The 18,126-nt window shown below is 38.8% G+C and overlaps 1 protein-coding gene across 1 annotated transcript in view; it reads left to right on the top strand.

Moving 5' to 3' along the window:
• The window catches only part of SLC2A13 (solute carrier family 2 member 13), a 373,009-nt gene that overhangs the window by 342,364 nt on the left and 12,519 nt on the right, over positions 1-18,126 (top strand). Inside the window, exons 8-9 of the mRNA XM_082740721.1 lie at positions 14,474-14,595; positions 14,712-14,864. Of these exons, the coding sequence (XP_082596847.1) occupies positions 14,474-14,595; positions 14,712-14,864 (275 nt within the window). The remainder of the gene's footprint in view (positions 1-14,473; positions 14,596-14,711; positions 14,865-18,126) is intronic.

Here is an 18,126-nt window from a genome sequence, read left to right as displayed (position 1 = left end):
TAAGCATTTTTAAATGAAGATGCTAAACCTCAGCTTAAATCACTTACTTACAGTCCTTGGTAGAAGCTAGTGGTTTACCAGAATTCAAACCTAGGTCTATTCTCCTGCAAACTGTGTGCCGTTAACCTCTATACAAACCTGGCCTTTTACACCATCCAACTCCTTTCTTCTGAAACTTTTAACCAGATTGAGTAGCTCCTGATATCCAAATCAGAGGCTCACCTTAACATCACTGTTTCACTACATTACAATTTTATCTTTTTTAAAAAATAAAACATTTACAGAAAATTTACCTGTGGCTATGATTTGATTCATATAAAAATATTCTAGCTGTTATATGCCAAGGCAAAGGCAAGTGGGACCCAAAAAAGCTCAAATAGGCCATTTACTGAAATCTCAAATTTGATCAGCACTTTCTTCCAGGGAAAATACTCTTTGTACGTATTACCAGAGAGAGAGGATTTAGATAACGTGTTTAACCTTTGGAGCCATCCCCTCACCGCCTATAGGGTAAGACAGTGCAAAGAATTATCACTCATCAAGGTCGAGTCCAGATTTAATACTCTGCCTGAAGTTTTCCCAGCTCCTAAAATTTCACGACTCTGGATTTTCTCTGTTGTGATTAGGGCAGCCAGACAGATGTAACTGTCCCCAAGGAGTGGTCACCTCTGAATTTTGTGTTTTCTCTGTATATGCCAGTATCTGCCTCCAATGTGCATTTCACATACTTCAGGACCCCCTTTCCTCTTTAATGGGTAGAACTTTGAGGCATATTACCAACTTCAGGGACCCTCTGGGAAAACTTACACCCAAGGTGAACACAAGGTTTTGTCAATGTACTTTATATAATAAAAGCATAGCAGGCCTTCTTCAGAGTATGTGCTTTTCCCCTAAGATTTCATTTCCTAAGATCTTGACCTTATTTGAGGCATAGTTCCAGGACCATGGTTATCTTTACTCCACAGAGTACAAGTTCATCTAGGATCCAAGATAGAGCCCATACATTGAGACACCCACAATCTGAGATTGCCCATTGTTCACTCATAGGCTCAGAATAATCATGACTAGGTTTTAAAGCTGATCTCCTGGACACCTAAACCACAGGCAGATGTGCTAAGTTCCTTCCCTCAGGATATGTCAGGGTCTAACAGAAGCCTACCCACCGATGTTGTTCATTGCTACCATTCCTTTTCTCTCTGTATGAAGGAAAATACCACAGATCTCCACTAATCTCCTCTTCTGTGGGTGTGGGTGTTTGTGTGTATTAGGAAATATGAAAACTTCTCACCTACTAATTTGTTTTTGGCTGTCCATCTAATAATTTAATTGACACTGAGTTTGTAGTAAGTTACTGTTAAGTGATGGAATGAATGAATATTTAAATTCATCTAATCTGATGCTTAGTCTCATGCCTAGAATACAACAAGCATTTACTTGTTGAGATAATAATTTAATTAAAGGAATGATTACTTGGGAATTAAAAATCATGTAACTTTTTTTAAGACTTTATTTATTTATTTGAGAAACAGAGATCACAAGTAGGTAGAGCAGTAGGCAGAGAGAGAGGAAGAAGCAGGCTCCCTGCGAAGCAGGGAGCCCAATGTGGGGCTTGATCCCAGAACCCTGAGATCATGACCTGAGCCAAAGGCAGAGGCTTAACCCACTGAGCCACCCAGGCACCCCAAAATCATGTAACTTTAAATACCTGCTATAAACTAAGAAAATCAAAGGTCATCTGAAGAAGAAAGAATACGTTACACTAATTCATTCTCTCCTTACATAAAATTGCTTTGGAAATGAATTTCAGAATCACAGAGCAGTATTTTCTTGTTACAGTGTCAAATGGTGAAAATAATTGATGCATATAACAAAAGTTTACTGAGCACCAACTGTGTGCTTGTCACTGTGCTGGCCTGGGGGACCCGGGGTGATGGTAAGTGGGGCAGAGGATGGGCTGGGTAAGGCAGGAGCAGGGGGCAGACCTTGTAGGGACCCTCCTGGTGTGAGCCAGGGCTGGTTTTAGGGTGAGGAGCCTGAAGGTGGGTGCCATACAATTTGCTTTGCTCCAGCGCCAGGAATGCAGTATAAGGAAGGATAGGGTGGACAGTAAAGGATCTGTTAAGCTATTCCTTCACCCAAATGGCAGAAAACCCAGCTTTGATATAGAATGATCGAGACACATTTCCATTTTATAGGTTTGTTTCATTCCTGGTAATCAGTAAAGTGTTTCAGAAGTCTCTATACAAATCAGAAAGTGAGAAAAAAAGGCAGTTGCCATTAAAAGCTTTATTTATGAAATGATTACATTTTCATTTTAGCAGTAATTTGAGATAAAATAATGTGAAACTGCCTTACAGTTTATGGTTTTATAATAATGACTCCATCTCCTCATTATTTAGAAAATTCTTATGTCAATAACTGATGGCACAGTTTCTTTTCTAAGTCATCTCTGAGATATTCAATGCACATTTTCATCCTCTAAGCAACTTTCTGGGGAATTATTTTTTTTACTTCCTTACTGACGACTCTATCAGAGAAAGTCATATTGTAGTTCTGGGTTTTAGAGCATGTATTATTTAAAGACTGCTTGACACTGCCATCTTGTTATATTAGAATGGTTGTTCTCCTTGTAATACATTTGTGGTGTTGACATCACTGCCCTCAAATGAGTTATCTGGTTATTGAAATTATTTTATGGTATTTCAACTCCTAGCTCATGTCAGCATCCTTTCTGTTCTGATTACAGTTTTGTGCTTTGGGGCAAAATGGATACCAAGTCAGAAGAGAATGTACAAAACACAGAGGCTCAAATTTCCCAAGGTGCTTCTCATTGTAATTCCTCATGGTCTTTGGGAAGCATTTTATTCTACTCATTTTTAGTAGAGATTGAGTGACTTCACAACTGACATTAAGGAAGGACACTGACTTAGGGGGGATTTCAAGCAGAGTTTTCATCTTTTCTTTTTCCATTTATGTTCCATAAAAAAATAAGGCACCTCAAAAAAGAGGTTTTCATATATACATGAACTGGTAGGATGATTATATTGAAGGAGAAAGAAACAGAGAAGACTGGGTTTCAAATGCTACCCCTTCTGTGTAATCTTGGGAAAGTCACTGCATTTTGTCACATACCCAAAATGAAACCATCGATGCTGTTGCTTTGGATTATTATGGGGATTAAATGAGTTAATGTAGATTAGGGTGTTTTGTGTACGGTAAAACTCCATACAAATATTAGTCAATTTCCTCGAGTGAAGATTTACTGCTACTCAAGGACATTTCTGCTGGGAGCATGGCTTTCAGAAAGAAGCCATAGAACTCACACTTGATGGAAGGCAGCTGTAGAATGGATTGAAAAGAATCCAAGAAACAAATTATACCATTGTTTGCATGGTTTGATAACCAACCATGATAAATCAGCTGCATTCATTCCCATGCACCTGCAAATAAAAACGCATGCGGGGATACTGTGCAGGAACTCTAGCAGTGGAAAGAAAATAAGCCAAGAGCACTGTTGTGAAGTTCTCACAGCTTGGGATGACACACACAGATTTCATGATGCTTATGTAAGAAAGTATGTCTGTCTGATCTCACCATAGGCAGTAACTTTTTAAATTCAGATGAGATAAATTCTTAAAATTTAAAAATTTCAAGGGGCAAATATATGCCTTCTCTAATACAGTATTGTGGAGAAATTGGTATCAGATGACCAAAGATCAGCTTAAAATTAATAAAATTATTTTTATGTTTTGCTTAAAAAACATGGAGCATTATTTATGTGTAAAATGTACTAAATATACTGGCCTATGAAGCCTGAGGGCAGGAAGGGGAAAGAGAGAGAGGTACTGTGTCCTTACTGGAGAAGGGTCCCTAAGAAATGTAGGAGAGTAAAAGAAGACAGGAAGGAGAGCAGATCCTGAGGTGGGGGGAAAACCTCGGGTCTCTGACTTCAATTTGAACTTGAGAGGGATGGTCTGATTCACCATCATGAGATCCTTATCGTAACATCATCACACAAGAGCCGATCCTAGCCTTGCCTCAGGGTAAACTGTATTATTAATTTCATTTACTAAAGTATTATCTTTGAAAAAATGTTTTTAATTATTAAATGGTTCTTAAATGATACTAACTTAGGAAATCAGTAGCAATCAGCAAAATTGACTCTATTGAATTAAGTGTTTCATTTATTTACTCATTTAACAAATAAGTATATACATTGTGTCAGGTTATTAGACATCATTTAAGAACGATGCTGAGCTTGTTACTATTACTTTGATGTTTCCCCGCCTCCATCCCATTTGGTTCAGTCTCTCCTTTTCACCCAGTACTTCAGGGTTCCTCATATGATTGGCTCATAATGGCAAGAAGAAAAATAAAGGAAGAGATCCCAAAGTAGAAAATGAAAAAAAGAAAAAAAAAATGTTGGTTTTCTTGAGTGACAAAGCAGCAGATTCTAAATATGATTCCAAAGGAGTTCCAGGAAATATGTGAGCAACAGAGTATGGCATAGTGGAATAAGGGTAGCATCTCCCACAGTGACTATATGGGGAAAAGTTATCTTAATATTTTATATCATATTTTCAATATTTGAAAAAATCTTGTTGGAAGAGTGGAGCTGTATGGCCATTGTGATCCATTTGTTTGAGGACCTCTGGGATTTTTATAGATTCGAAATCAGGATCATTACTCTTAGAACATTCTTCTGTTGGGACTTTTCATGTTGAGAGGGACAGACACACCAGACTTCCTGGTTAGTGGAAGTTTTATAGAGAAAAGTAAGGAAACAAAATTAGAAGGTCTGGAATACTGTGCAACAGACTGGTCTGCCCTTCGCCTCTCTCTCCTGCACTCCCCCATCACTATCAACTGTATGACCCTTCTAATGGCCTCTGTTTACCCTCTTCTCTGATAGGTCATATTCTGACTTCCATAGAGATGGACTATCAACCATTTGTCAAGTCATTCTCTGGTATAAAGCTCTACTGTATGCCAAGGCTGTTGCTGTCAAACAGAGAGAGGCAGGCAAGCCATTCATGGGGCAGAACGTGACTTCTTGTGGGGGAAGGGGGGATTCCCCAGCAGTGAACAGAGGCAGGTACGGTCACACTCCTGAGAAGAGAGGCGGTGTAGGGACGGCCCTGGAGTTTTGAGGCCTTTGGGGCAATATGAAGGAACAGTGTGATGGAGAAGTCTTATAATTCAAAGGCAAGATTTCTCTTCTTTCAGGGCTAGTGAAAGCAGGAGAGTGGCTAATAAGTTTCACTCTAATGTTTGCCTTTACTATAGGAAAAAACCTAGAGTTGAAACAAAACAATGGAAAAAGAGACCCAGATTAGTTGTCTTTGAGTTTTTAAAGATGCCCCCATCTTGTCGAAGTGATGTTATCACAACTATAAATTCAAAAGTGAAACAATCATAATAGATTTCCTTCTTCCCCCAGTTTTCCATATTTCCATTTATTCTCCTATAACCTGATGTCATAGATAATATTTTGTAATTGATATTCCCTGCACTGTCAAGTTCATAGTATTTTTCCATGTTTCCAGTGGACTGTGGCCCGGCTTGCTGTTGGTGTAATGATGCAGTAGGAAAAAGAATGATGAAGTGTTTTCTTATGAAGAAATAAAATAAGAAATTTTTCTTAGAAATGGGTTTGAACTTCGAATGCTAACATGGACCCTTCCCAAGGCAGAGTTCAGGGCTCTTCTGGCAGATTCTTTACATTGATCTCAGAACTTCAGGGGACAGGTCTAGGAGGAGCCAGAGAGGCAACAGGGAACCACATCCACTTCCACTAACTATACAGACATTCATTGTACTGTTTGTTTGATACCAAAATGAAAGTAACCTAAGTTAGATCTAAGACTTAAACTTCAAATCTTTGTAATTTTGCCCATCTTACTTTTAGTAATTATTTTAATGGCTGTTTCTTTCCTATGGTTGTTGTACCTTAATTCACTTAACTCCACTGCAGATATCTGTATTGTTTTGTTTCTGATTTTCATCTGTGTTAACTTGTGATAAATAAAAGTATAGTGAAATGTCTTTCAGCATATAATGTTTCCATTCAGATAATTTCCTAAGAATAAATTTTAGAAATGAGATGTTAGGTCATGATTATTTAGATATATTATGTCCAAATTGCCAGATTTCATTCCAGAAAGAATTTATAGCATTTTAAATTCTTAAGCAGAATTAAGAGACTATACCAGTATCATTATATATGTATGGCTTTAAGTATTTAATATTTAATAATTAATTAATATTTAAGTATTATTTTCATCTGGTTGCCCACTTATATTCTATTTCCCATACTCAGAATCTATAAGCTAGCCAAAATCCTGGTTGGTTTAGATACCATGATTTATATATAAATCAATTCATTTAAAAAGAGGCTTTTGGCTCCAGATATCTAATATGAGATTTACCCATGTCTGTGATTTGTCTCAGTAATTCTAAAGATTTTTTTACCAGAAAAATAATAATAAAAAAAATCAATGATTTTTTTTTTCAACTTGCCTTTACGTCACAGTCCTCTGTAGGAAAATTATGAATCCAGGAAAAATAAAAGACTAGACAATAGAAAATCATCTTAGGCCAAGGTCTTCAACCTGGTCTGGTTGCTGCAAGCTAGGGAGCCATACGTTCCTAAAATGATTCATCTGTGCATTTGTTAGAATTTAAAAGCTATACTGGAGTGCTTGGGTGGTTCAGTATGTTGAGCGTCCAACTCTTGGTTTTGGCTCAGGTTATTATCTCAGGGTCATGAGGTCTAGACCCGTGTTGGGCTTCACGCTCAGTGTAGAATCTGCTTGAGATTCTTTCCCTCTGCCGCCCCCCCCCCCCGCTGCTGCTTGCTTGCTCACTCCCACTCTCTCTAAATTTTTTTTTTAAGAATTTAATTACTATGTTGCCACCCTTGACCCAAGTTTATTCATGTTAGATTATCATGTAGTAACTATGCTAGTGAAAAGAAATTAAAGTGAGGAGGAGTCAAGTTTCTAACAGTAACTTTTCCTGTTGCTTTGATGGGAGTGTTCAAAAGTTGAAATTTCTCATGACTTGGGTTGCTTATAAGTTTACATCCTCCTGGCCCCCTGAGTGATTGGCATTCTGTTTATTTCTCTTCAGACAAGAGTGGAGGTGTCCTTCCCTGGGGAGATACTCTAGCCTTATGTACCTTTCTATCACCATGCTCAGACTATCACTGTGTGATCGGATCACGAATTCCTCTAGAAAAAGAACTATTACAGTTCACTTTTAGGGGTGTCCGTTTTGCTTTGAGGTGGTAGATTAATGACGTTCTTCAAAGAAATCGCAGACCTTTGTCAGGAACTAGATATGAAATCATGCTTCACTCCCACTTCCCAGTAATGAACTGGCAAGTAAAACGGGTGCAGGAAACTCAGTAGAAGACTGGCACATGTGGCAGACAAACTGTAGTAAGCTTTCTCTTACCTTCTCCAAAACCCTACATCTTTTGTAAACTCTGGAATGGAGGCAGAGTTCTCTTGGTTTCTCAATGATTAGGACTGGCGAAATAAAATTTGAAGTTTTGCATGTTAAATACAGGTTGTATTTTCTCGCATTCCCCAGTTATGCTCATGAATAAAGGAGCAATACAAAAAGCATGTGCTGTATAGGAAGCACAGAACCAAGTGCTTATGGTTAACTGGGGCAAGGGCAGTCACAGCACTTAGTTCTGTTGGTTATTTCTCTGGATAGCTGATGGGGAGAGAGGTAACACACACACACACACACACACGCACACACATGATAGAAATAGCTCTACATCTGAAATGGTTTTAGAGTGGGTGTCGAGTAGGCAAGGGAGAACTGTTCTGCCTTCAAAGAGAGCAGTTAATTTCCAGAAGCGTTATTAGAGGCAGCACTGTGGGTTCCGTGACTAGAACAGCGAACCGATCATTTATGGTATACATGGCAGGTGTTTGTCCACGCTCTCTCTGGAGTAGCCCTCGGTCTCTGGTGAAGGGAGACTGTGGCTGGCTTGTACAGTTCCACTGCTTTGTCCGCTGCAACAGCCTCTCTGCGCAGCTCCTGTGATCTTCACGTGCTTTCTGGTTTTGCTCTAGAGTGTGCTGTGTCCCATCAAAGAGCATGGCTTTTTCTATTCCTAACCCACACACTGATGTCCAAGTGTTTTTTGTTCTTTCTCTAGAGCGTGATGTTCTTCCTCCCCTCCCCCACCCCCAGCAGTCACTTAGCCAGGAGAACATAAGGGTATTTTGCAGTAACATTTGGAATATACATTTTTATCTTTTCATTGGGATTTCTAGTGTTTATATTCTAAAGGTCAGGTGATGTCACAGTCTTAGTCATTAGCCATCCGTGTATCGCTGAGTGTGTAACTTGCCAAGTCAGAGCCTGCATCACTTTCCTAAACTCAGCATGAGGATGACGAGGAGTTGCTTGCCCTTTTACGCACACAGACATGCCTAGTCAAACAGTGAAAACCTACATCACACCAAGCACAGAGCTCACCCTAAAATATGCTGCTTTCCACTGTTCCAGCAAAAGAGATCCTGCAAGTGACTTTGGTAATAATGAAAATGGTGAATAGAATTTTTCAGCAGATTTTAGTGATTTGAGTATTTGTAAATATTTCCCTCTCAAGGAACCTGCCTGCCTTTTTCACTCTTCTCTGTCCCCTTTCTTACTTTCTCATTTTAGGATCTTCATAACTCAAAAGACTCTTTGATTAGTGGGAAATGAAGATGGAAGATTTTTTTTTTAAGATTTTATTTATTTGACAGAGAGAGATCACAAGTAGATGGAGAGGCAGGCAGAGAGAGAGAGAGAGAGAAGCAGGCTCCCTGCTGAGCAGAGAACCCGATGTGGGACTCGATCCCAGGACCCTGAGACCATGACCCGAGCCGAAGGCAGTGGCTTTAACCCACTGAGCCACCCAGGCACCCGAAGATGGAAGATTATTGATCAGGGCATTTCTAATGCTGTTTTTTACTCACAGTTCAGTGCAAAGGCTTCATTTATGCCCATAGAGAATACTAGTATGGACTAGAGGTGGAGATCTAAGAAAACTCTGGTGGGGAACACAAAACTTGCTATTCTTTTGGCAAACACTTAAATCACTTTCTTTGTGCCATACAATTATAACTGTAGATAATCTTTGTAACAAGTTTATTAGGGACTTTTATAGATTAGAAAACCAAGGTACAAAGAGGTTGACTAATTTGCCCAAAGTTACACAGCTGGTAAGTAATAGAACCGAGATACAAAGCTGTGCAGCCCAGCTCTAAACCTTAACCTTTGTGCTGTGCTGCCTCAGATAAGAGTCCAGGACAGTAAAAGTGGGAGGATATACAGATAGGACAGTACAGAGCACTTATGTGATAATGATGTAGGTAAGGAAAATGAAAATCCATTGAGAGGAGAGAGTATTTCTGGTGAGTGGGTGACATCTGCACTCACCTTTAAGGCTGAGCTTGGTTGTGACAGTGGAGCTCAAGAGTGAGAGTTTACTTTCAGTTAGATGAAATGTCACGAGTAGAACATACATACATACATACAGGTCTGGAAAGCTGGCTCAAAAAATTAGTCGTATAATTTAGTCAGAGAAAAGGATTGTATATAGGAATATAAGATAAGGTAGGCTCCAGCCAAATTTTGCAGGCCCCATTATATGGGCAGTTGGGATAAGGGGGTTGAAGGTTTTTGAGCAATAAGGTGGTCAGAGCAATGTTTTCAAGAGCTCAACTTGGTGGGGCAGTGGTTTGAAGAAAGGAATGCTAAACGCAGGGCAAATCAGTAGGAGACTGTATTCATTTTCTATTGGTGCTATAATAATATTGCACATACTTACTTAAAACAGCACAGATAATTATACCCCGGTTTCTGTGGGCCAATAGTCCAAGCACGCTTAGCTAGGTCCCCCTACCTAGGGTCTCACAAGAGTACAGAGCGTTGACTTGGACCATGGTTTTATCTGAGGCTCAACTAGGGAAGATTTTGTTAGCAGAATTCAGTAACTTTTGTACCAAGGACTTCAGTTTCTTGCTGTCAATCAAAGGCTATCTACAGCTCCTAAAGACATCCCTCCATTCCTTCCATGAGCATCCCAACATTGTCATCCCACAACATGACAGCTTACTGTTTCACAGCTAGCAAAAGTGTGAGAGACTTCAGCAGAGCAGCCACTGTCATCTTACATAATCACATATGTCCTGTCACTTCTGCCACATTCTGTTAGAAACAAGTCATGGGTCACTCCCACACTCAAGGAACGAGGACTAGAGAAGAGTATGCATATTAGGAAGTGGACCATGGAGAAACTGCTCTAGAATCTGCTATAGAGACAAATGCAGTTGGATGAGATAAATGGAGTCTGAATTGGGGTGGTATTAACACACACAAAAAAAGAATAATCAGATTCAAGAAACTATATCTAGGCAATATAATTATGAATTCTTACCCACCTTATGTTAAATTTTTCTGCATATATCATCTCATGTAAGCCTCTAAATAATTGTTTGAGGTAGGTGCCAGGAAAATCCTTATTTCACAGATGAGGACACAGGCTTTAAAAAGTTAAGTACCTAAGTTACAAATATCCCAGCTTCAAATCTGGCTGTCCCAACCTAGATTTGAACATAGGATGTCAGTCCCAGAGCTCATAGTCCTAGCCACTCTTCTTTAATTGATCTTCAAAGTATGGGGAATTTAAAGAAAGATGGGTAAGAAAATATTGAAGATAAACTTCAAGTGTTTAACGCATTTCAACTCAGGGAATGGTGGTGGTATCAAAAAAGAAATGTCATGAGAGGCACTATTACACTCATACTATGCATACACTACATGCCAAGCACTGTGCTAAGCACTCAGTATGCATGACACAGTTAATGTTCCAACAGCCTCTAATAATAGTGGATATTCAGCAGATACCTAAATTCCATCAATGGAGCATGAGAAAAAAGTCAGTGCTAGAGTAAACTATCAGGGAGCATCTTTAAAATTATCATCTTTAAAATTAGATGAGATGGGTGCAGGAATAATCTAGCAGTGATATGTCACCCCAATGATTGCCAGCGTTGATTTGGCTGATCTGGCTACTAGACAGGTGTCCCCTCCCTCCCCCTTCCATGTGCATCCCTCCTGTGCTGTACACTCAAAAAGGATGACCTTCCCAGATACTATTCTTCCATTAAGGGTATAGGAGAAGCTGCGCACCACTTAGAACCTCCAAAAGAGCTTTTGAGTTCAATTTGTAGGAGAATGTAGGGTCATCAAGATTCCAGAACTCCAGACACATCCAATGAAGCACTGCATGTGGCAGTCTGCCTTTTAAAAAATTAATTAAAATTAGATGGGCTGTTTAAGAGACAAAGGACAGACCTCATAACAGAACCTTAGAACACACCTATATTTAGAGGTTGAGGGAAGGAAGAGACACTTCAAAAAGCAATGAAGACATATATATCAGAAAAGATGGAGATATAACTGGAAAATGCAAAGGGAAAAGAAGAAAAAGGGGTTGTCAGCACTATCAACCACCAGAAAGTAATTAAAGAACCTCAGAATCAAGGTTAGGAGGTCTAACTTTTGGGTAAGCGGATCCAGGAAAACAGCCTGTGTGAGAGTCAGCTGGCCCATGGGTGGATGGGGGAACTGGGCTAGGAAGGAAAGAGTGTGGCGAAAGGATGAAGAGTTTACCAGTATAAATTTCTCCATAATTGCAGATGAACTAATGTCATATGAGAGGGGTTGAATAATTAGGTAGCAGCAGTTGTGTGTGTCATAAAATAGAAGGTGAAGGCTCACGTCAGAAAAAAAAATGAAAATGGCAGAAAGAGATAGACTACTGATTGAAAGTGACCCCAGCAGAGACAGAACAAGGAAGAGGTGCAGGTCCTTAGAAAAGGCAAGAGACATGTTACTAATGGAGGTGGAAGAGAAGAGCCCTGAAAGAAAATGCAGGAACACAAGAGGTTCAAGAGAGTAAAACTGAGGAAAGAAGTACCCAAGTTCACAGTAGTGAGAAAAAGGGAAAGACCTCAGTACTGGAGATAACAACAAATATTTTAATTAACTGATGCAACAGATGACCAAAGTTTAGCCCAGTGGTAATTGAAGGCAGTTAGATGGTACTGCACAGGGTTGGAAACTGACATTGTGTGGATGGCAGATAAGCATGGAGGAAGGAAAAATGGGTTCTAGGCCAGTGAATTGTATTGGCATGGTCTACACTGAATGATGAGGTTAGGTGAATACTGACGGGAGTTCAGAATCTGAAGATTATGATTTGGGCGTGGAGGAAGTTATCAAAAATAAGGAAATAAAATGCTTTTTATCAGAAAAGGGATGCAGAGAAATTGTGGTAAAATAATTCCAAATCAAGCAAACTATAAAGTGCCCTCTTGCAGTTTCAGAGGCTAAAGAATGATGAGGCCAAAGTATTATATGGGCCAGAAGTAAAAATAAACTGTGGCAGAGGATGTGAAGGGGGATGGAGGATATGACTGACCGGGCATCCAACTCAGGAAGACAAGGTGGGTTATTATGATGGAGGTCATAAACAGACTAGCAAGGACAGGGCTTAGATGTTAAGGTTCAAACATAGAGGTCATCAGAGGCAGAACACTAGTCTAAAAATGACAACGAGGTCAAGAATGTTTTTGAGGCTTGTTGTGTCTTCATGGACAATATTTCAATTAAGGTAAAGAATTGGAAGTTCAACCTGAAAGTCAATCTAAGACCAGAGGAGACTTTGCTTCACAAAAGAACTAGGAGGCAGAGTCACCAGAGAGTGACTGAGACAGAAGCAAGGGCGTGCAGCAGGAAGGGAAAGTGTTAGCTAGGATCAGATATGAGCATTTTTCCTCTCTCACATCTACGCAGTCACCTCTTTACAAGTGACCCTTCTAATCTTTAAAATTACCTGTAAGGCATTATCCCCATTTTACAGATGATGAAAAAAAAAATCTGGTTTGGGAATTTGAATCTTGTCCTCACTGCAAATTCTGAGTTCTTTCTACCACAACAGACAGACTCCCAGTAGTCTTAAAATGGTTACTATAGCTTTCAAGGACTAACTGGAAATCATGCCTGACTTCTACAAAGTGGGTATAAAACAGAATGTGTTTTTTTATCGAGGTATATAATTAACCTGTAACATCGTATTTAGTTTCAGGTAGACCACATGATTTGGCATTAAGCATCCATCATCATAAATTATTTACAAATGTTTCTTGTCGTGAGACCCTTTAAGACGTACTCTCTTAGCAACTTTCAGACATGCAGTGCAGTATTATTAACTGTAGTTGCCATGCAGTTCATTACCTTCCATGACATTTTTTAACTGGAAGTTTGTACCTTTTGACCCATTTCAATTCTCCAAACTCTGTGCCCCAGCAACCACAAATCTGTTCTCTGTATCTATGACATGGCTCAGTATTTTTGTTTAGATTGCATATACAAGATCATATGGTATTTATTCAGGTAGCATAATGCCCTCAAGATCCATCCATATTATTACAGATGGCAAAAATTCCTTAAGGCTGACTAATGGTGTGTATGTGTTTGTTTGTGTATACATACACACACATTTTCTTTATCCATTCATCCATCAGTGGACACTCAGGTTGCTTTCATATCCTATTGTAAATAATGCTGCAGTGAACATGCAGGTGGATATATCTTTCGAGTTAGTGCTTTCATTTTCTTCAGATAAATACCCAGAAGTTGTTTTGCCGAATCATATGGTAGTTTTAATTTTTTGAGGAACCTCCATCCTGTTTTCCATAGTGACTGCACCAATACATTCTCATCAGTTTGTGCACAAGTGTTCCTCATTCTCCACATCCCCACCAACACTTGTTATTCATCTTTTTGATGGTAGCCATTCTAACAGGTGGGAAGTGATATTTCATTATTTTGGTTTTGATTTGTATTCCCCTGATGATTAATGATGTTGAACACTTTTTCCTGTACCTGTCATCTATATGCCTCCTTTATGAAAATGTCCACTTAGATCCTCTGACCATTTTTTTAAAAGATTAATTTATTTTGAGAGAGAGAGTGGGGAGGGAGGGGGGAGAGAATCTCCATTGAGCACGGAGCCTGACTCCCATGGCTCAGTCTCAGGACACTGAGAGCTGAGCCAACGCTGAGGATCATGACCTGAATCGAAACCAAGAATCAGATGCTCAATCAGGTGCACACGACTGACCATGTTTTAAATTGGATTGTTTTTTGTTTTTTGCTGTGAGTTCTACACACAGTGTATTTTTCTCTTGAGTTATATTCAGATCTAAAGTGTTCTATGTGAGGTTTATAGCTAATACTGTATATTTAATCTTAATTTTTTTTTCAAGAAAAACATCTTGAACCCTTTTCCTTACTGATATTAAGGAACTTTCAGATATATCCAAGATATATATACACATTGAATTTCTGTAACTATACCCTAAAACATTATTTTTATTGCTATATTTTTCAGGTGTGAGAATGAAACCAAATTTAAAACAGAAGATGTATTTTGGGCTTACAATTTCTGCCCTACACCATACTCCTGGACTGCACTTCTGGGCCTTATTTTATATCTTGTTTTCTTCGCACCTGGTAAACAAAGGCTTTGTGTTGTATTAATTAAAGTGTCTCTTTTTAGAGGGGACAAACTACTTTTTTTCAGATTCTAAACTACTTTACTGAAATTTTTAGTTTCATATTTTTCTCAGGAATGGGACCAATGCCTTGGACTGTGAATTCTGAAATATATCCCCTTTGGGCAAGAAGTACAGGAAATGCATGTTCATCTGGAATAAACTGGATTTTCAACGTTCTGGTTTCACTGACATTTTTACACACAGCAGAGTATCTTACATATTATGGTAAGAGAATATTTTTCTCATCTATAGTTTCATTTTTATTTTTCCTCCTCTTTTTATACATGCTATCATTTGTGTTTGAAAGTGTAGATGGTTATATTTTTGCTATTATAAGTAATCTCTATGTGGTTCCTTCCTTCCCCAAAGGCCTTGAAAATGTACGTGGAAAATATAAAAGGAATTCTCCTTTCCTAAGCAGCACTCCTTCTTGTCCTTCAGTGCTTTAGAGCCTTAACCCACCTTCCAACCCAAACATCTCCCAGCTCTCTCCCCAGTTGGAAATCTTCACAGCAGTGCTTTTAGTTTAATGAAGAAATCTAAACAACAGAGCATGGTAGAAAGGAGGCAGGTGGGGAATCTAAGGGCTAATGCTTGAAGATGTCTCGTGACGGAGATGGAGTCATGCCCAAGTAGCTCCCCCAAAGGTCATGCCGTGATTTATACCTTCCACTGTATCATCCATGCTGTTCAGGTTACAGCATGTTAATTTCAGCATCCACTAAGAGCAGCACTTACCACTGCCTGAAGCATAAACCTAACAGAGGTGTTTATGTGCAAATGTGTGGACCATAACTCAAAACAGTATTAGGAAGTGGCTGAGACAGGAAAAAACTCCAGGAAGCTACTTCAAGTCCATTTCTATTAAAACGAAAAGACTTTCTCTTTAGCAACAGAATTTCTTCATTATATGTATGAGTTTACAGTTTGTAATTGGATTCTAAAAGATGAAATGTGAGGTTTTTATTCTAATCTCCCCATAAGTCTCTGTATGTATAGGGATTATCTCTTGCTTATACCAGTTCTCTGATCCCTTACCCATTACTCACCCTACCTCATCCCATGCTCCGGGCACTTAAATTCCTTTTTGCAAGAACCCACACACACCCCTCACAGTTGGACCATAAATGTTTGGAACTCGGGCCAGGACTTCCGCCTTGTTCACCATTATATTAGTCCCAGTGCCTTCCTGGGCATTCCTGTTCACTGGGCATTCACAGGTGTCTGTCAAATGAATAAATATGCGGAAGAATTTTAATATGAAGAAACATTATATGAATCTGTTCCTTCTCATTCTCAACATCCATATTGGTATTTATTATCTTTATAAAACTCTTGTGTCCCCCAGTGAACTTTTAGAAATTTAGAAACATTAAAAAAGGAAATACACTGGCATTTGAAACTGGATATGTATTTCATATATTCAGTTTTAACCCATTGGCAATTAGAACTTTTTACATAAATCAAAAACCTATCTGAGACCATAAATATTTACACAATAAATATTTACCCATATTTGCTAGTTCTTGAGAATGCTTATTTTTTTTGTTTTGTTTTGGAGAATTCTTAAATATTTAAAGACCTAAATATAGGGTAACATCTTAAGTCATAGACCAAAAGTCTACAAGGCAAGGCATTTGTTACCAGAGTGCCTTTCTCTCAAATTTATGCTGCCTGAACAACATGAGGCAACAAATAAAATTTAAATAGCTCATAGCCAGGCTTCTTTCAGAAATATCCAGTTAGAACAAACTGGTGGTTGCCAGAGAGGTAGGGGCTGGAGGGGATGGGCAAAATGATTGGTAGGAGGTACAGGCTTCCAGTAATGGAATGAAAAAGTCCCGGAGATGAAAAGTACAGCATAGGGCATATGATCAGTGGTACAGTAATATGGCATATGATCAGTATTACAGTAATAGCAGTAATAGTGTGGTGACAGATGGTAGCTATACTTGTGAGCACAGCATAAGATAGAGTTGTGGAATCACTATGTTGCACACTGGATACTAGTGTCAACTGCACTTTCATTTGATATATTTATATATATAATAAAGAACTATATCCGGGTAGAAGCAGATTTTGCTTTGCATTAAGCCAAGCTTCAATTATGTCGGCACACTGGTCCATTAGGTCTACTGCTCGCTAGAAGCGGAACAACATTTAAGTTTAGATAGTTTTTTCCCTGTTTTTGGATCTGAATTTTAATCTACATGTTATTGGTTTATGTAAGGTGCATGTTTCTATTCCTCATTTACCAAACACATGCCATAATGAAGTATTTCTCTTGAAATATGCAGGTCTTTTATTTTCTCCAGATTTTGGTTTCCTTTCTAAACTGTACTGCTTAGATAGTCTGTCTGCCTTGGACCTCATGCACTAGTGTTTATTACTAAAAACTATCACCAGTATACCATTTTATGTATAGCACTGTGAATCCTAAATACTAAATCTACCAATTAGATCCCTTGGAAAGGATTGTATCAAAGTTCCTATACTGAAATACTGAAATTCAGTCACACATGATCTTGATTCCTCATTATGTATAATTCAATTAAACATTTGCTTAAATCCAAAACTTGTTATAGGACTCTAATAAGATTTACTTCCTTCAGAACAAAGCTAAGGAATATGTGCACTTAACAATCCTGACAGACTCATTACAATTTTTTTTTTCATTTTCATTCCAAAAAGAAATGCTAAGTAAGTTTACATAATTGACTTGGCCATTATTTGGAGCGGGTTGCAACCACCCACCCCCAGTTGGCCCTTGCCCCTGGGGCTTACCCATATGTCTCACCAGTGGAGCACACTTAGGAAGTTTTGGTATTTGCTCACTTTACTTTCTTCAGATTCTATAAAAGTTCTTATATTTTTTTTTTTTTTTTTTATGTATATAATCTTAATTTATTTTTTTATTTTCAGCATAACAGTATTCATTATTTTTCACCACACCCAGTGCTCCATGCAATTCGTGCCCTTTATAATACCCACCTCCCACCCCCCACCCCTTCAAAACCCTCAGATTGTTTTTCAGAGTCCATAGTCTCTCATGGTTCACCTCCCCTTCCAATTTCCCCCAACTCCCTTCTCCTCTCTAACTCCCCATGTCCTCCATGCTATTTGTTATGCTCCACAAATAAGTGAAACCATATGATAATTGACTCTCTCTGCTTGACTTATTTCACTCAGCATAATAATCTCTTCCAGTCCCATCCATGTTGCTACAAAAGTTGGGTATTTGTCCTTTCTTTTTTTTTTTTTTTTTTTTTTTTTTATAAACATATATTTTTATCCCCAGGGGTACAGGTCTGTGAATCACCAGGTTTACACACTTCACAGCACTCACCAAAGCACATACCCTCCCCAATGTCCATAATCCCACCCCCTTCTCCCAAACCCCCTCCCCCCAGCAACCCTCAGTTTGTTTTGTGAGATTAAGAGTCACTTATGGTTTGTCTCCCTCCCAATCCCATCTTGTTTCATTTAT

This window comes from Mustela nivalis (assembly GCF_964662115.1).
Source record: "Mustela nivalis genome assembly, chromosome: 7".
Taxonomy (NCBI): Eukaryota; Metazoa; Chordata; class Mammalia; order Carnivora; family Mustelidae; genus Mustela; species Mustela nivalis.
This window is presented reverse-complemented; position numbering and strand designations above follow the sequence as displayed.